General features: G+C 37.0%; 1 protein-coding gene and 1 long non-coding RNA gene across 4 annotated transcripts in view; one reads left to right on the forward strand and one right to left on the reverse strand.

The window, feature by feature from the left end:
* LOC147838706 (uncharacterized) overlaps positions 1-20,727 on the forward strand; it is a 129,406-nt gene that overhangs the window by 53,453 nt on the left and 55,226 nt on the right. The window lies entirely within an intron of this gene.
* ntng2b (netrin g2b) overlaps positions 1-20,727 on the reverse strand; it is a 146,448-nt gene that overhangs the window by 49,127 nt on the left and 76,594 nt on the right. For both annotated transcript variants that reach the window (XM_087300460.1, XM_087300459.1), the window contains exons 4-5: positions 7,977-8,149; positions 508-543 (exon numbers count right to left, since the gene is read on the reverse strand). In XM_087300460.1, coding sequence (XP_087156586.1) covers positions 508-543; positions 7,977-8,149 — 209 coding nt within the window. The remainder of the gene's footprint in view (positions 1-507; positions 544-7,976; positions 8,150-20,727) is intronic.

Consider the following 20,727-nt stretch of genomic DNA (forward strand, 5'->3'; position numbering starts at 1 on the left):
GTTCCAGACTTAGTCTTGGTACCAACTAATCTAACGTAAGTGCACAAATATATTAATGTAAAGCTTCCTGTAGCAAATATGAATGTGAAAACGGAGATCTGTGAGGGGTGTACTCATGTATGCTGAGCATTTGTAGGTGTGTACAACTGTGCCTGTGTGTGTGAGTGTGAAAGACTGTAGGCGTGTCCTCAAAGTGAATCATTAATTCCTCTTATTCTCTTTGAACCCTAAGGATCTCCGTCATCTTTCCTGTTCTCTCTGTTCTTCCTCCGTCTCTCCTTCTCTATCTGTCTTTCTGCTGCTCTCTGATGTTCGGCTGAATTGCGTTCAGATTCAGTGGTTTGACGATGATGAAAGCGGCCCATGAAAAATGAAGAAGACATAACGAGGGATGTAGCGCAGAGACAATGCAGAGAGAGAGAGAGCGAGCGAGGGATGACTGACATTTTAGAGAGTTAGAGAGAAAGAGAGCGAGAGGGACTTTTCTGCTGAAGTTTCTGTACTTACTGGAACCAGAAGAAGAACCAGCCAATGCCTGAGAACCTGAAACACACACAGAAAGAGAGAGTTTGTTGTATTAGTGCTCATCCAAAAGCTTTCTACATAGACAGCTGCCTACTAAGGGCACATTCTCTCTGAAAGGGAACATCATGAGTGACTGATTTGGAACATTCGACATCAGAGACATAAATAACACACAGGCTTCCCCTATTAGTGTCATATCCAGTATAAATAATTCAAGACATTTGATTTAAATATTAATGCTGCCATCTTTTTTATTCCATAAGGGAAAGTGTTTTTATAATCCATATATAGTATAGTAAAATTTTATATGTATGTGTATATATATATATATATATATATATATATATATATATATATATATATATATATATATATATATATAAACATTTTTATATATATATATATATAAACATTTATATATACACTGACCGGCCACTTTATTAGGTACACCTGTCCAACTGCTCTTAACGCAAATTTGAGAAAAAGAGAAAATATCCAGTGAGCGGCAGTTCTGTTTGTGCAAATGCCTTGTTGATGCCAGAGGTCAGAGGAGAATGGCCAGACTGGTTCCAGCTAATAGAAAGGCAACAGTAACTCAAATAAGCACTCGTTACAACCGAGGTCTGCAGAAGAGCATCTCTGAACACACAACACGTCCAACCTTGAGGCGGATGGGCTACAGCAGCAGAAGACCACACCGGGTGCCACTCCTGTCAGCTAAAAACTGGAAACTGTGGCTACAATTCACACAGGCTCACCATTTAATTTATTAGTTTTTTTTATTAATTTATTTTATAAATTAACTTATTTGTTTGTTAATTTATTTGTAAATGTATTTAATTATTTGTTACTTTATTTATTTATTTGTTAATTTATATTTGTATAATTTTGCTTATTTGTTTTTATCTATATGTTTATTTATTTGTTGATCTATTTATTTGTTAATTGGTTTTAATTTTGTAATTATTTATTTGTTAATTATTTATTTTATTTTTTATTTTTATTTGTTAATTTATTTATTTGTTAATTTATTTATTTGTTAATTTGTTAATTAATTTATTTGTTAGTAAGTTTATTTATTTATTTTTAATTTGTTTATTTATTTGTTAATTTGTTAATTAATTAATTTGTTAGTAAGTTTATTTATTTATTTTTAATTTGTTTATTTATTTGTTAATTTGTTAAAATTAAGTTTAAATATATATTTTTGTTTGTTTTTAGGGTCAGAAAATAATATTTGAAAAAAATTTGACAATTGAAAATATGAACATTGATTTCTGCTGCCACATTTGGATGGTCGGGTCAGAATTTGGCATCAACAACATGAAAGCATGGATCCATCCTGCCTTGTATCAATAGTTCAGACTGCTGGTGGTGGTGTAATGGTGTGGGGGATATTTTCTTTGCACACTTTGGGTCCATTAGTACCAACTGACCATCGTGTCAACACCACAGCCTACCTGAGTATTGTTGCTCACCATGTCCACTCATCTTCTGATGGCTACTTCCAGCAGGATAACACGTCATGTCATAAAGTGTGAATCATCTCAGACTGGTTTCTTCATGTGACAATGAGTTCACTGTACTCAAATGGCCTCCACAGTCACCAGAACTCAATGCAATAGAGCACCTTTGGGATGTTGTGGAACGGGTGATTCACATCATGGATGTGCAGCCGACAAATCTGCAGCAACTGTGTGATGCTATCATGTCAATATGGAGCAAAATCTCTGAGGAATAGTTCCAGTAGCTTGTTAAATCTACGCCATGAAGGATTAAGGCAGTTCTGAAGGCAAAAGGGGGTCCATGATGGTACTAGTAAGATGTACTTAATAAAATGGCCGGTAGGTATATACTGTATATATATTCTCAAAGTAATCTGTTAACCTCAAGTAATGAGTTAATAAGAACAAAATGCAGATTAATGTGAATAAAAAATGTAATGCTATGTGAATATTAATGAAACAATTATTCAACATGGGACATGAAAAATAAAAATTGTCAGTGTTGATTTAATGTCAACTTAATAACCATATTTGTATGCATATATTAAATTATACAATCAAACAGCAGTATTAATTATTTTTAATTAATATTTTCCAAATGGCGTGACATGATTGTTCAGTGGTTAGAACTATCGCCTCACAGCAAGAAGGTTGCTGGTTCGAGTCCCAGCTGGGTCAGTTGGCAATTCTGTGTGGAGTTTGCATATTCTCCTAGTGTTGGTGTGGGTTTCCTCCGGGTGCTCTGGTTTCCCCCACAGTCCAAACACATGCGCTATAGGGGAATTGGATAAATTAAATTGGCTGTAATGTATGAGTGGAAATGAGTGTGTATGAGTGTTTCCCAATACTGGGTTGCAGCTGGGTAGGCATCGGCTGTGTGAAACATATGCCGGATAAGTTGGTGGTTCATTGTGCTGTGGCGACCCAAGATGAATTAAGGGACTAAGCTGAAGGGAAATAAATAAATAATATTTTGCAAATAAAGCCAGCATAATAAATAAATAGTGCTTTACACATTAAATGCATTTATCTGTAACAAACGTTGCAACATTCCATGCTAAAATTTGGATTTGTCCATTTTTATTTCATTTTTAAAAATTTTTTATATTAAGCATTTATTAAATATTCTAAGTTTATATATTTATAAAACAATCAAATAGCTGTTTTTATCATTTTCTCTACACTTGTTGCAATGCATTTGGGTATTCTGGCCTTTTTTTGTCCAATCTGGCTAAATCAAGGCAGAACAGTCCATAATTAATGCTTTACATGCATTTCTAATAAATGCCACAACATTGACTGAAAAAAAAGAATTTTCAATATCGAGTTCATGTTGGCTTTAAAAAACATTGTAAATAAATTATAGACATAATCAAACAGCAGTTTTAATCAGGTATTATGGACTTTTTGCCAAAGATTCTGTCCAAACAGAGGTAGAATAATAAATAATTAATGCTCTACAAGTGGAATGCTTTAATTTATAATAAACCCAACAAAACATACATAACATACTAACCACCATTTTATTTATTATTGGTTTAAATAGATATTAAGGAAATATAACATTTTTATTTGTTTATCTGTTTAATTAATAAATTTATTTATTTGTTAATTTATTTGTTTTTATTAATTTATTTGTTAGTTAATTTAATTGTAAATGTATTTAATTATTTGTTACTTTATTTATTTGTTAATTTATATTTTTTGCTTATTTGTTTTTATTTATGTTTATTTAATTGTTAATCTATTTATTTGCTAATTGGTTTTAATTTTGTAATTATTTATTTATTTGTTAATTAATAAATAAATAAATAAATAGCACTTCCTGCTTTGCTACTGTTCGGACGTCTTTGCCTACTGCTCCGCTCTTTGCATTCTTGCTTTTATATTTTATATCCTAATTTTAACTCGAGCCCATCAGCACAGCGCTCAAAAACACAGCTTGAAGATCAGCATCGATTCTACAAACTGTCTGGAGTATAGCTTTACTAACAAGAGGGGAATTACCGTCTTTACAGAGCTGTTATCAATAGTAACCTCTGAACTTGACAATTTTAGTATTGCTGGGGATTTTAATATTCACATTGATAATCCAGAAATCAATGCTGTAAAAGATTTGATGATAGTTTTAATACTTTTGATCTGACTCAGCACGTTCAAGGACCCAAACACAATCGTGGACAAACTCTTGATCTACTTATAACTAAGGGTTTACACATTTCATCGACTGTTGTTAAGGATGTTGCATGATCTGATCATTTCTGTATTTTCTTTGATTTATTGATCATTCCAGCTATCAAAGACAGATCTGTCTCTGTCAGAAAGAGATTCATAAATGAGAACACCAGTGAGCTGTTTATAAAGGCCATATCGCTAGCACCAAGTATATCTGCAGACTCTGTTGATTCTCTTCTTGATTTGTTTACCTCTAAAGTTAAGATTGTCATAGATGACAAAAAATATTTAATTATTATTTATTTTATCATTTTAAAATCAAAATATTAAAGTTACAACACAATAACTAACACATAAGCACATATTATTATTTATAAAACAGTAAAAAAGTGAATGAAAATGTAATGCATTATATTATGGCCCTTTTTTACCCCCTACATTTAAAAAATTAATCATTTTAAAATCAACATATTAAAATAACATCACAATAACTAACACATAAAACTAACATAATACAATTAAACCTTTAATAATTATAATGATACAATTAAACAATTATTATTTCTATTATTATAATTATTATTATTATTATTCATTAAATGTATATTTTTGAAAATAGCTAAAAATACATTGTAAAAGTCAAAAATATCCTTCATTCATTCATTCATTCATTTTCTTTTCTGCTTAGTCCCTTTATTAATCTAGGGTTGCCACAGCGGAATGAACCGCCAACTTATCCAGCATATGTTTTACACTGCGGATGCCCTTCCAGCTGCAACAGATCACTGGGAAACATCCATACACACTCATTCACACACATACACTACAGACAATTTAGCTTATTCAATTCACTTATACCACATGTCTTTGGACTGTGGGGGAAACCGGAGCACCCGGAGGAACCCACGCCAACATGGGGAGAACACGCGATCGCCACACAAAAATGCCAACTGACCTAGTCGGGACTTGAACCAGAACCTTGCAGTGAGGAGATTGTGCTACCTACTGCACCACCGTGACGCCCTAGTATTATTATCCATCCATTCATTTTCTTTTCCGCTTAGTCCCTTTATTAAGCTGTGGTCACACTGGGCTTTTTTTTTTTCCATAGACTTGTATTCATACGCACGTGAATGCATCAGACCGGAAACACGAGGTCATGCGTCAAGTTTCGCAGATTGCTGCGGTGCAAAATTCAAGCTTGGTGAACTCTGACCTGCGAAATCGCATCACTAGACTGCGTGAGACCAATCGAGGATCAAAACATGACCTCTCTGGACAGAAATTTAAAACATGGCGCAATCGCTCGCTTTTTTCATGTCTAATCATCTTGTTTAATCCCGCCTCTTTCGCAGCTCCGCAATTTCGCACACACAAACTCTAGTGTGACTGCAGCTTTAGTCTGGGGTCGCCACAGCGGAATGAACCGCCAACCAATCCAGCAAATGTTTTTACACAGCGGATGCCCTTACAGCTGCAACCCATCTCTGGGAAACATCCATACACACTCATACACTACGGACAATTTTAGCTTGCCCAATTCACCTGTATCACATGAGTTTGGACTGTGGGGGAAACCAGAGCACCCGGAGGAAACCCACACGAACGCAGGGAGAACATGCAAACTCCACACAGAAACGCCAACTGACCCGGCCGAGGCTCGAACCACCGAGTCGCCTCATATTATTATTATTATTATTATTAATATTATTGTTATTATATTGTAATTATTACACATTTCATTATTAATTATATAACATTTAAAAGTTGTCTAAAAATGTAAGGCATGAATATATTCTGGGCCATTTTTACCCCCTAAAAAGAGGCAAAGATGCATAAATAAGTCTTTAAATGCTATCTAGGTAGGAGGCTCACTAGGATTTGGATCAGATCTAGGGTTTGTCGTTCAGCCAGTGATTGGAGCAGATTCGGGAGGGTTTCTCTGCGGAGGTGTGTGTGCGCGTGTGTGTGTGTGTGTGTGTGTGTGTGTGTGTGTGTGTGTGTGTGTGTGTGTGTGTGTGTGCGTCTCTCCTCCTCTGTTCTCTGGGAATTGGCCAGTCTTGATCTTACTGTGAGCTGACAGCTCTGTGAAGTCTAAAAGGCTCTGCAGCGCTCGGCTCTGGAAGTGAAGTGAGTTGAGATCTGCAGTCTGTTCACTTCATCTGTGTGTGTGTGTGTTTGCACTGCCCTAGATTATTATTTTATCATGAGTGCTGCTGGTAAAATGGAGGCATGTTGTGTTCCAGAGGATCTCCCTTTGGATACTGTACTGAAGGGAGGAAAAAATGAAATTGGTGTTCATTTTCGTTTTATCCACTTTTCCTGGTGTCCTCATGTGCCTCTTCTTTTTCTCTCTTTCTTTTGTCTGGCTTTTGTTTCATCTCCGGTTTTTGAGCTCACAGGCGAGTCCCTCCTGATCGTTTTGTCCGAATGTTGAGGGATAAATGAGATCCGCGCGTCCGTCTGCTTTCACTGTGTGTGTCGGAGTGTAAAGATCTCTGAAGCTCGGAGGAATTCTGCTCCAGGAATTCTCGGCTCACAAAAATAATGAGGGGAATTTCACTGTGGCGAGTCCTGCGCTGCTGGAGGAGTTCAGATGTTTTTCTTTAATGAATTCTATTTTAGAGTAGAATAGAATATTATTGAATGGATTTGGTCTGTGTGAAATCTATTGCAGCTCATCTCCACCATGGAATAAATAAAGGATCATTATTGCAACTTTTATCTCACAATTCCAAGATATGTGTCTCTATTGCAGCATTTCATCTCCAGTAAAAAAGTAGTTTAACATGTGTCATTTCAGATTTAATAAAATATGATATGATTTAAATAATTGTAATACAATTAAATATATACATATACAGTTGAAGTCAGAATTATTAGCCCCCCTTTGAATTATTTTTGTTAAATATTTCCCGAATGATGTTTAACAGAGCAAGGAAATGTTCACAGTATGTCTGATAATATTTTTTCTTATTTTTTTAAAAGCCATTTTAAGGTCAAAATTATTAGCCCCTTTAAAATATATATTTTTTCGATAGTCTATAGGGCAAACCATCATTTTACATCTTGCCTAATTACCCTAACCTGCCTAGTTAACCCAATTAACCTAGTTAAGCCTTTAAATGTCAGTTTAAGCTGTATAGCTTATTATTTGTTTTTATTTTTATTTTACTTGTTTCTTTTATTCTTGTTTATGTAAAGCACTTTGAATTGCCATTGTGTATGAAATGTGCTATATAAATAAACTTGCCTTCCCTTGCCTATAGAAGTGTCTTGAAAAATATCTGGTCAAATATCATTTACTGTCATCATGGCAAAGAAAGAATAAATCAGTTATTAGAAATGAGTTATTAAAACTATTATGTTTAGAAATGTGTTGAAAAAATCTTCTCTCCGTTAAACAGAAACTGGGGAAAAAAATAATCCAGGGCTAATAATTCAGGGGGCTAATAATAAAAAAGGGAGTCCAACCAGGTACAAGTAAGGTGTACCTAATAAAGTGGCCGGTGAATGCATATTAGTGCAAGTAAAAAAATGAATAAGAAAATGAAAATGTAAAATATGACAGAACTAAGAGTTTGTTTTGCAATTTAGCTTTTTTATTTATTATTTTAAAGTCAAATCAATTCAAAATCGCAATTGTATTTTTGTGACTTTTTTTTGCAATGCATTTCTTCAAGCATTGCTATCAGGAGCAATCCCTTATAATCAGTGATTTGTCTCTCAATGTAAGTTATATGTAAATATCTTCCTGTGTATTTTACTCACATGTGTTTGGGGATCCGTTCGGAGTTGGTAAATACGATCCTGGTTTCCAGGTCTTGGCTTTATATCCTTTTTTGCAGCGCTGGCAGTCCTGGCCGGTGGTGTTGTGTTCACACTGACACTGTAAGTTGCCGTCCATATAAACACACTGAGACGAGTGGAGATTACATTTACACCTGAAACACACAAAGATTAGATTTTAATTATTAATAGCTTTAATATATTTAGTATATTTACAGTAGAAGTGACAATTATTTGCCCTTCTGTGATTTTTTTTTTCCGTTTAAATATTTCCCAAATGATGTTTAACAAAGCAAGGAATTTTTCACAGAATTTCCTATATTTTTTCTTCTGGAGGAAGTGTTATTTGTTTTATTTTGGCTAGAATAAAAGCAGTTTTTACCTTTTTAAAAGCCATTTTAAGCTCAATATTACATTTTTTACGATTGTTTACACTCCAAAATAAAAATTTCCACACAATTTGCAAAATTATACTCTAAGGAGCAAAACATCGCCACAGATTTGCACAACATTACACACAATGTCTCCTTCACTCTTTTTGCAAAACATTACACACAGTGATTTGTAAAACTCTAGACACATTTCAACACCTTAGACACCAATAAGGATTGTGAGGTTACTTCATTGCCATTACAAAGCCAATGACCATGCTAATGAACGAATTGGACAAACACATCCACAAAGCATGGAAGCACTCATGTGCTAATTTGAAAACGCAGCACTCGGGTGTGCTATAAAAGGCAGCAGGTGAGTTCACCTGTATTCATCAAAAATGGAATGAGCTAGAAGAAGAGTGAGAATGAGAGGGGGAGCTTGAAGAGGAGAAGGAGGAAGAGGAGGTAGAGGAAGAGGTAGCGAAGGACTTAGAGTTGATAGAACCTGAACAAAGAAGACGAAAACCAATTTTGACTCAAGAAATCCATGCAACACTTATTGACCATATTATCAACCATGGACTGACACTGATCAGAACTGGACAAAGAGCTCAATCAAATCTCAGCAGAAATACTGTATTTCTTGAATTGAAATAAATACTTGAAATATTCAGTCTGCAGCAACAGTGTTGTGCAGTGCTTGATGAGTTTATAGTGGGCCTATTGGTGTACATTCTCCCTATATCTCAAACTAATCATAAAGAATGTTCTGGGTTGGTCACTATTTTGTTTTGTCACCGAAATGATCCCTTGCATAATGTCTGGCAAAAAATCTAGCACATGCTATTTCCTAAAATTAGTTTTTTTTTTTTTTTTTTTTTTTTACAAATGTGTTTTTTATTCATCACAGCAGTGTGAAACTGTCTTCAATAGTGTCTGATCATTGAGGACTGTGTTGGTTAAATCCAAACTAATAGCATTTTTACAAATATGTAGCTGCGTCCCAAATCGCATACTTATGCACTATTCTACGCCATTTTGTAGTATAAGTAGTGCAAGTAGTGCGTTCACACTGAAAACTCTAAAAATAATAAGTGCACTTTAATTACCCGGATGATGCACTCATTCAGCCGCTAAAATGAAGTGTGTAATGATGGACACTTCACGCACTCAATGACCACAGGTTTGCTTATGTAGCGGAAGGGGCAGAGCTATCGAGCGCACATGTTGGATAACTTTATTTATTTTGGATGGTGAAAGCAAAATTCTTCTACGAGAGTGATTACAGCGCCTTCTGATGGTGAATGTGGTTATACTCACGGCAGGTATTATTTGATAATTCGGTCGTTTATTTCACTGATTTGGCAACAGTCAAACGTCATCAGAAAAACGGTTTGAATTTACGTTTAGTAAAAAATGTTCCTATTGGGACGACACTACAAACATATACTATGCTGTTGAGTGAGTAAGTGCATAAGTACATAGTGCATGAGTGCATAGTGTGCCATTTGGGACGCAGCTTGTGTCTATATTTTGACTGAAGTGTGCCATTTTGCAAACAAGCTATGAATTCTGCAAATTGAGTGTGCTGTTTGAATAATTGTGATTATGTTTTGAAAATAAGAACCCGATATTCAAAATTGTGTGTGAACAATTGAAAAAAAAATCTGTATTAGCCTCCTTAAGCAATATATTTTTCAATTGAGTGTGTAAAAAATTGTGAGTGAGTGCGAGTGTGATTGTGTATGTAAGCTTGTGTGTACTGTAACTGCATGTGTGGGGGAGTTTGTGCGTGTCATATTGCATGTGAGTTTTTTAACAATCTGGGTGCAAAGTCTCTAGTGCATTTCGCAAAAGCATTAAGGCCGTGTCTGAATACACTTTTGCTGTTTTAAGGAAGGATAAATACACTCTGCGCCGTGGCGCATGGTCTAACAGGGTTGAGCTTATTTGAGACACTGCTCGCTGCAGAGCCACTTGAGCTCCAGCGAGCTCCAACTCCTCCTCATATAAGCTGTTTTAATGCGTACACCCACCCCACATCGCTTGTAGAAGTGCAAGGAAGGAGGAGCTGGAGCTCAAGCTCCCCCTTCCTGGAGCTCAGCTCTGCCTAAGTGGCTCTACTTGGCTTGGCTACTTGAGCATTACTTGGCTTATTCTCTTAATGAGTTCTAGGTGTGTTTGAGCATAACGTACATTAAAACAATCAGAGTCTCATCTCTCATTCCCTTCAAGTCAGTTGCCTTAGCGCATTTGCTATTTACATGGTGGAATTTGTAAGTGGAAAAACTGAACACTTCACTAGAGAGAAAATAGTTAAACAGAGCATCTGCAGCGCGAGGATAAAGAACGAGCCTCCTCCATTCAGCCTCTTTACTTTCTCTTTTACTCTTTACTCCTTTACTTTCTGGCATAAGGAAACGGTGTTGTACACTCCACTAAAGACATTCATTAGCCTACATATTTGCTTTCATTTGTTCAACACAAAGATTTGTTTTAAAATTATTTCTAAATTCAGTTCTAATTTCCAGCAAATGAGTAAATGAGCAATAATAATGAAGTGTGGTCAATAAAGTGAGTTATATCCAAACCCCTCCTGTTCTTATGCCCCATATGGTGATGCAGATGTCTGCAAAACCCCACAGGTGGACAAATCTAAGCTTGTTTTCATTAAAACAAATATAAATATTCATATAATAAATAATACTGCTAATAATAATGACATTATGCAAATGCAAATTGTCATGAATAAACTGGAAAAGAGGTGAAGAAGACACGGAGGCGGTGGTTTTATATTTATGTAGAAAATAATAATTTTGGATTTGTTTTAATCCTTTAATTATTTTTATCTGTAAAGATATTTGTGTGTTGCTGTATATCCTGTGTGTTTCAAGCAACATGTAAGCACTTGGAGCATAACTAATGTGCTCTGCGCTGGACCTTAGACCAGCTTTCAGTTGGTCAATGGTGTGATCTATTTCATTTCCTTAATATCAACACACCAACAATGCGCCTTAACACACCTTCTTTTCAGACCAGCCAGGGCCGGAGCAAGCTGAACTGCCGCTCTAGGCAGAGGACGATCATGCCGCCCTCAACCCCAATGTGAAAACGAAAGTGACCGGTTATGAAAATGAAGTGAGGTGTCGCGGACCTCTTTTCCAGCGCACTATGCGCGGATATAACTGAGGACGCGCGGGTGTCGCGGACCTCAATTCTGTCGCCCTATGTGCGAATATATTTGAGGACGCGGGTGGTGAGGGAGGTGTCGTGGACATAACTGAGGACGCGGGTGGTAAGGGAGGTGTCGCGGATGAACACCCTCTCTATACTGCCTCTATGGCCTCTATGGACGCGCCGGCCCTGAGACCAGCACACTCATGAGTCCACAAAGTGGCACAAATGAAAGTGCTATATAAACAATCTGGCGCAAAACGTGAAATTTACAGCTGCGCTGGTCTGAAAATAGCAGCAAATCGTGCCAAACTTGTCTTGTGCCTTATTGCGCAGGGTGTATGATAGCATCCTGTGTATGTGAGAGTGTGCATATGTATTTAAATGCTAGAGCTCACTACACAGCCCTGATATTTACATTGCTTTGATGATCTGAAACATTAAAGTGTGACAAACATGCAGAAATTAAGAAACCAGTAAGGGGGCAAATACTTTTTCACACCACTGTAAATTTGAGTTTGATTCTGAAAATGTATATTTCCCACAACGTGTGATCCTCCATGTCAGAGACAGACGCGTTGAAACATTTAACATGCCCATTTAGTCAAAGCGATTGGGAACGTTATAAATGTGAAATGAGGAGCCGAGAAGTGTTGAAGTCACAGTGAAGCAGGTGGAGTTCTCACAGATATAAATTACAGGTGTGTGTGTGTGTGTGTGTGTGTGTGTGTGTGTGAGAGAGAGAGAGAGTGTTGGCAGGTGAAGAGTGATGAACACAGGTGTGCTGCTGCAGATTGAGCTCGGGAAAGCAGAAATGAGCGTTTGTGTAACCGCAAATGGCCCTGATCCTAAATGAAATTCTTACACCTGAGCAGCACTATGTTTGTGTGTGTGTGTGTGCTTGTGTATGTGTGTGTCTTTGTGTATGCATGTGTGTGCGTGCGTGGGCTTGCGAATGTTTGTGTTTTTGTTTATGTAAGTGTGTGTGTGTGTGTGTGTGCGCACGTGCTTGCGTATGTGAGTGTATATATGTGTGTGTGTGTGTGTGCGCGTGTGTACTTGTGTGTGTGTGTGTGTGTGTGTGTGTGTCTTTGTGTATGTAAGTTTGTGTGTGCACGTGCTTGCGTATGTGTGTGTCTTTGTGTATGTAAGTGTGTGTGCGTCTGTGTACAGTATGTGATGTAGTGTCTATGTGTGTCTGTGTGTGCGCATGTGCTTGTGAGTTTGTTTGTGTATGTGTGTTTGTGTGTGATCAGGTGAGTCTATGAGTCTGTGTGAGTGCAAGTGTGTGTGTGTGTTTGTGAGTGTGTATGTGACGGTGTGTGTGTGTGTGTGTGTGTGTGTGTATATGTGATAGTGTAAGTTTGTACGTGAGTGTATTGAGTGTTTGTGAGTGCAGGTGTGTGTGTGTGTGCGAGATTAAGTGAGTGTGTGTGAGTGCACCTGTGTGTGACTTTGTGTGTGTGTGACTTTGTGTGTGTGTGTGTGTGTGTGTTTGTTTGTTTGTCTTTCTGTATGTAAGTGTGTGTGAATGCTAGTGTGTGTGTGTGTGTGTGTGTGTGTGTAAGTGTCTGTGTGTAAGTGTCTGTGTGTGTGAGAGAGTGCAAATGTGTGTCTGTGTATGTAAGTGTGTATTTATAAGTGTGTGTGTGTGATTGAGTGAGTGTAGGAGTGTGTGTGAGTTTGTGTGTCTGTGTATGCAAGCATGTAAAGGCTAGTGTGTGTGTGTGTGTGTGTGTGTGTGTGTGTGTGTGTGTGTGAGGGTGAGCGAGTTTGTGTGATTGAATGAGTGTATGGGTGTGTGTGTGTGTATGTGTGTCTTTGTGTATGCAAGTGTGTATATGTGAGTGTGAGTGTGTGTGTGTGTGTGTGTGTGTGTGTGTGTGTGTTTGTGTGTGTGTTGAGCTTCAATCCAGTTTGTTCCGCTGGAGTGAACATGGATCCATCAGCATCAAATATTCACAACATCGTCCTGTACCTTGAGCCAGCCCTCATCTATCTCTCTCACACACTCTTCTTTCCTTGCTTTTTCTTCTCCGCTGCCCGTGAGTGTTTTCCCCCTCTCTTTCTTCCTCCCTCCATCTCCTTTAACCTCGTTCTCTGACACCATCCCTCTTCTAGGATGCGGTTTAGTGTGTTCTGAAGTGGTCCAGCTTCAGCTGTCTGCCGCTTCCTGGTTATTCCTTGATTTATCAGACCCTTTCCAGTGTGCACTTACAGGTCTCCTGAAGTGACTGAAAACAGTGCTTTCCAATCCTTTTTTCCAGAAGACGCCTATTTTAACATTCAAAACCTTTAAAGAAACATTCATTCATGCTCAGTCCCTTTATTCATCAGGATTCGCCACAGTGGAATGAACCACCAACAATTCCAGCACATGTTTTACGCAAGCTGATTCCCTTCCAGCTGCAACCCAACACTGGGAAACACCCATACACACTTATACACACATATACACTACGGTCAATTTAGTTTATCCAATGTAGCGCATGTGTTTGGACTGTGGGGGAAACCGGAGCACCCGGAGGAATTCGGGAAAACATGCAAACTCCACACTGAAATACCAACTGGCCCATCAGGGACTCAAACCAGCGACCTTCTTGCTGTTAGGCGACAACGCTACCCACTGCACCACCGTGTTGCCGTCCCAAAAATGATCAGAGCGAAATTAAGCCATAACATGGTCCATACTTTTTTTGTCTTTGCATGTGACTGATGTCTTGTCTGTTTATAGAGTATAGCATGCTATTGTGCGAGGAAAAAAAAACTTCAGGTGCAAGTCTGACAGTGATGTTGTATGATATCATGTGGGTCTGATGTGCGCGTTTCATCCCCCAGAGCAGAGGTCCTGCTGGGATAAAGATCATTCAGTATAGTGCCCTAGAGCCGCTGGGAAAGCAGAATCACTCCACCATCTGCTGCCCTTCACCTCACACACACATGTGAACAACTGCTGCGCTCACGTTTCTTCAGATCAGCTCAAAATGTAAAACGCATCTCCCATGCACTCCAAAGGCCACAAGAAAACATGATTAGGCCTCCTGTGAAATTGTAATACTTGTATACCATTGACATCCATAGTAGGGAAAAAAAACTATGGAAGGCGATGAGTACCAATTTCCAACATTCTTCAAAATATCTACTTTTGTATTCAACAGAACTCAAACAGGTTTGACGGACACGTAAATGATGTCAGAACTATTTTATTAAAGCAGGCAGCTTTTTTGTATTCAACATGAAAGTACATGAGTGCTTTAATTGATACAAGTAACGGTAACTCTTTACAATAAGGTTCATTGGTTAATGCATTTACTAACATGAACTAATCATGAACAACACATGTACAGCATTTATTAATCATAATTGAACATTTACTTATGCATTATTAACATCCAAGTCCGTGCTCGTTAACATTAGTTAATGCACCATGAGTTAACATGAACTAACAATGAACAACTGTATTTTCATTAACTAACGTTTACTAACATGAACAAATACAGTCGTAAATGTGTTGTTCATTGTTTGTTCATGTTAGTAAATGCATTAATTAACCTTAACTAATGAACCTTATTGTAAAGTGTGACCCAATGAGCAAATGAAGCTGAGCTGCTTATACTTGTTCGTTTATTCGTTTTTGCTTGACTTAGGCCCCATTTGCACTAAAGTGTTTTAGTTTGAAAAGGCATAAGTTTTGCTACGGTTACGCCATCTGTCCACACTACGCCGGAGTTTTCGAGCGCCGAAAACGGAGCGTTTTGGAAACGCTGGAGAGGCTGTTTTCATTCTAAAACTCTGCTGCTCCGTCTCAGTGTGGATGAGGGAAAACGGAGACATCTGAAAACAGAGGCGGGGCTGCTGAGATTCGCTACCTGATTGGGGCTTTTGTGTCATTGCGTATCCTTCCCTTATTCGTCAAGCCCCTATCACATGACTATAACACATGGCTTTAACGCTACCAGAAGACAGCAGACCAGCCTTCATTGTAAACAACAACATGGACAGAAATGGGAGCGTTGTTTGCACTATGGTCTGTTTTAGGCGCCATTGTGCAGTTATTCATTTGTTTAGTAACAACTCGACCTCGTCGTCTGTCCACAAAAATACCAGTCTTGCTTTCTTTGCCATCGCGTTCATTGTTAACTGGCGTTTGCTGACTAACAATAACCAAATGCAGAGCGAGACGCATGCTTTCTGTTTATACTAGAACGCGCATGCCCAGACACGTGATATATGTTTTTGGTGGCGTAGTGTGGACAGAGATATGTTCAGAAACGTTTGGTGAAACGCTAGTGTGGACACGAATCGATCTAAAACGCCGTTTTACGCACTAGTGTAAACGGGGCCTCAGGCCCTTTATTCGTCAGGGGTCGCCACAGCAGATTGAACAACCAACTTATCCAGCATCTATACACAGTGGTTGCCCTTTCAGCCACAACCCAGTACTGGGAAACACCTGTCCACACTCATTCACACTCATACACAACAACAAATTCAGTTCATCAATTCCCCTATAGCGCATCTGTTTGGACTGTGGGGGAAACCAGAGAACCCAGAGGAAACCCACGCCAACATGGGGAGGACATGCAAACTCCACACAGAAATAGCAACTGACCCAGCAGAGACTTGAACCAGTGACATACTATTATTACTGAATGTGATACTTCAATCACATTAACATTGAAATACAATTTAAATGTTGCCAAAAGATGTTACATAAAGATTTTTCTTTAATTCATTTTATGTCATGATTAATACAACTAATCCCTGAATTAATGACATCAATAACCTTATAGGCATTAATTTGGTCTACTGAGTTCAGAACAAGTCAATGCAATCAATAATTACTCCAGTAATAGCAAATAAAATAGATTTATTTCTCCATTTATTTCTTTTTTTTGTGTGACTTTTAAGAAAGGCTTTATATAGAATGCACTCACAAAGAGTGGACTGAATATTTTATAGCAGAGTGTAACTAAACATTACAGATTATACAAGACTTGCAGAAATGACAGAAATTCCCATGCCTTTTCAATATTTTATTATAGTCCCTGATTTTTTTAACATTTGTTTTAAATGCACACTGTAAAAATTACCTGACATTTCTGTGTTTTACGTAACCATGGGAATCCTGTTACATAATTATGGTCCAATTTCAGGAACTTTTAACTTTCCTACAATTGACTGCATACAAAAATGCTCAGAGACTTTCATAGAGGATGGCGTGTGTGCGTGTGTGTGTGTGTGTAAACAGTTGAAGGCAGAATTATTAGCTCTCCTGTGAAGTTTTATTATTTTTCTATTATTTCCCAAGTGATGTTTAATGAAGCAAGAAAAAAAAAATCAATTTTTAACATAATTTTCTTGTTTTTTCTGTATTTCCTTTAGTTTGGATTTTTATATTTTTTTTTTACTTTTTATTTAAGATTTTTCGATATATGTTTTTACATTTAAATAAAAGATAAATAGGGTCAAAGTTATTAGCAAGAAATTTAGAACTTCGAATATATATATGTGTGTGTGTGTGTGTGTGTGTGTGTGTTTGTGTGTGTGTGTGTGTGTGTGTGTGTGTGTATATATGTATGTGTATGTGTGTGTGTGTGTATATATATATATATATATATATATATATATATATATATATATATATATATATATATATATATATATATATATATATATATATATTAATTTATTTTCTTTCAGCTTAGTCCCTTTATTAATTTTTGGTCACCACAAGGGAATGAAATGCCAACTTATCCAGCATATGTTTTACGCAGCGGATTCCCTTCCAGCTGCAACCCATCTCTGGGATACATCCATACACACTCATTCACACTCATACACTACGGACAATTTAGCCAACCCAATTCACCTGTACTGCATGTCTTAGGACTGTGGGCCAACTGACCCAGTCGAGGCTCGGTTTATATATATATATAAGCTACAGAACAAACCACTGTTGTCCAATGACTATCATAATTAATCTAATTTAGTTAACCTAATTAACCCAGTTAAGTCTTTAAAATGCACTTTAAGCTGAATACTAGTATCTTACAGAAAATCTAGTAAAATATTATGTACTGTAATCATGGCAAAGACGAAACAAAAAATTGTTAATAAAACATTTTAAAATGTGTTGTGTTAAACAGCACTTATAATTTAATTGAAAATAATTTCACAAGAGGAATCGTCTTAATTAACTGTATATAAAAAGTGTCTTCAGATACTTGAAAGATATTCAAGATATTAACAATTTGTCAAGCAAGAGTGAATTCTAAAGAAATACTAAAATGTGTATTTTTTTAATGTTTATGAATGGTGAAGTTATGAATTCTAAATTCCTCTTTCAGAGATCAGACCTTTCATCAATGGTTACGTTTAAAAAAAAGAGGCAAATGGAGTGAAATACATGGAAGAATGAAATTTCCAGCAGAGTTTAAATAAAATTTACAAACTAGAGTTGAACAAGTGATTTTTACCAGATGTCATTTTTTGGACATAACAAGATTAACCCATAGTTTTTTGCTTAAAGTAGAAGACCCCGCTCAGTGTTTGTTTCACAAAATTCCTCTTACGGTAAAACACTTTCTATTGGACTGTCCCGCCTTTAATACCAGCAGAAGGCTTTTTGATCAAATGAACTCACTTAAGGGGACATTCAGCAAAGTGTCACCAGGAACAAAAACATATATTAACATTAAAAATCGTATCTAATTTATGTATTCATTTGTTTAAATGTATAATGACATTGTTTAGCCATGAAATTAGCCATTGCTGCTGACATGGCGTTAAAAAAATATTTGATTTTTTATTTTTTATGATTTTTTTTTGTATGTTTAAATTAGGAAAGCTACTTTAGCTTTTCTTCCTTAAAATATTATATGTAACTCAATCTGTTTACGCCATTTCTTTTGAATTATTAGCGAATACTCTCAATTTCTGAATGAAAAAGTTTTCAAAGACGTTTTTAAAGTCCAGAGAATGAGTTCCATGATGACATCACACAGAATGCGCATTCTAAATGGAGCAGTCTCATTCATTCTCTCAGTTTCTCTGTTAGTTATGGATTATGTGAGCGGTTTCATGATGAGCAAATCAAACAAACGAAGCAAACATGAACACCAGAGCGAGACGCCAGAGTTCTCTGATTCTCTCTGTCTCTGGTTTTCCCTCCTCTGCTCAGTAGATGTTAAAGAGCCACCAGATCTCAGTTTCTCACACACATATTAGCTGCAAATTATTAAGCGCGATTCGTTCCCTCAGAGACTCACAGAGCAGAATATAAAGAGCAGATCCTGTAATTGGAAATGATGGAGTTTAATTTGTCTGTTGTCATTTTATTTGTCTGACTTTAATACACTTGCTATTTTTTCTATGCTTATTTTACTTTCATTTTAATTAACATTTTATATTGACTACATAACAGTATCTGCTTGTTAAGCCGTGATGTATCGGTGACGTATGGAATACTGTTTCCAGGTCCGAGCAGCTACTCATTTGATCTGAGACAACATTCATATATACACAGTTGAAGTCAGAATTATTGGCCCCCCTTTAATTTTTTTTTTGATTATATATTGTGATTTTTCTGAAGTATTAGGTGGTATGGTATGGTAGTAGTGCTGTGCGTTATTTGTTTAACCCTTTAAGGTGAGGTGCTGACTAACTAGCTGATAGGTGCGTGATGCGTGAGGCCAGCAAACACGATGAAGCTTTTAGTTAAGATGAACACAGTTCCCATAATTATAGTTTATAGATAAAGGTCTGCAGTTCTGCTTACAATGACTTGAGGACACATTAATGTTGCTCGGTAAATCTATTGGAGACATTTATAAATATTCCTAGCAAATCTAATAAATGGTGGAGACATACTCGTTACGTAAACACACAGAGGGTGCTTTCACACCTGCCTTATTTAGTTCAATTGAATCGCACTAGAGTTTGTTTTCCCTCTTGGTGCGGTTCGTTTGGGCAGGTGAGAATGCAGCAATCGTACTCGAGTGCGCACCAAAAGCAGACCAAATAAGCGTACCGAGACCTGCTTGAAGAGGTGGTCTCGGTAGGCTTTCAAACGAACCCTGGAGCGGTTCGTTTGTGGTGAGAATATGATCCGTACTAAATCAGGTCCAACCACAAAAAGTACTGCGCCATTCGGACTAATTCAGCTGCCGTAGGCCGATGCGCTGTGCATTATGGGATATGGAGGGAAAATATTTGTTGACAGCGCTTTACCAACAGAGAGAGAGAGGGGAAAACATTACCTGATGGATCGTTGCTAATATTTCCGCAAGATGACCATGCATGTCGCAGTTTAGCTAAATTAATTCACGCCTCCTCCTGAAGTGACGAGCGATGCATTAAACCCTGTTTTCCAGTCGCAGCTGCGCTTCATTCTCGTAATGTAAAATTTGTCTAAAGCAAGCATACAATCAGCCAGCGCAGTCGTCCCTCCAGAGTAAAAAGCGACATTTTGTGCTGGTTTTGTTTACCTGCGGGAGTTCATTGGCATTTTCCCGCACGTGAATTCTGACCAATCAGTAAGCAGTTTAAGAAATATGTTCAATAACATCTGGCCAATAAGAGATGTGGATTTTGTCAGATGACTGAACTGAACTTAAACACTAAAAACTGAACTACACTGTTTCCAGTTACTATGACCATTTATGTGAAGCTGTTTTGACACAATCTACATTGTAAAAGCGCTATACAAATAAAGCTGAATTGAATTGAATTTTGGTTCGTTTCAACTGGTTCGGACCAAAGCCAGCAGTGGGTTTGAAAACGACCCAAAGACGGCAGAAAATGCAACAATGTATCATTTGTATATATACATATATATATATATACATGTGTGTGTTTGTGTGTGTGTGTGGTGTATGTATGTAAAACGTCTAAGTAGGCCTGTCATGAACTGTTGTTTGATATTTTGCACCAAAATATATTGTGATAAACTTTATTACTGTCATTTTAAGACTATTTATGCCACTCATTATATAAAGCCAGAATGACAGTATAATATCATTAGCAAGTAGACTCCTCTAAAGAACACATCATATTTTATTCTTAAGATTATTTCATTGTATTTTAACAGTTTAATAATGAGGCGTTGGAATCAGAATGTGTAAGCGCATATCCTCAATAAATAATAATGAATATTAACACAAACGTGCAAGGTAAAAAGTAAC

This window comes from Danio rerio, chromosome 21 (genome assembly GCF_052040795.2).
Source record: "Danio rerio strain M-AB ecotype USA chromosome 21, GRCz13ab, whole genome shotgun sequence".
Classification (NCBI taxonomy): domain Eukaryota; kingdom Metazoa; phylum Chordata; class Actinopteri; order Cypriniformes; family Danionidae; genus Danio; species Danio rerio.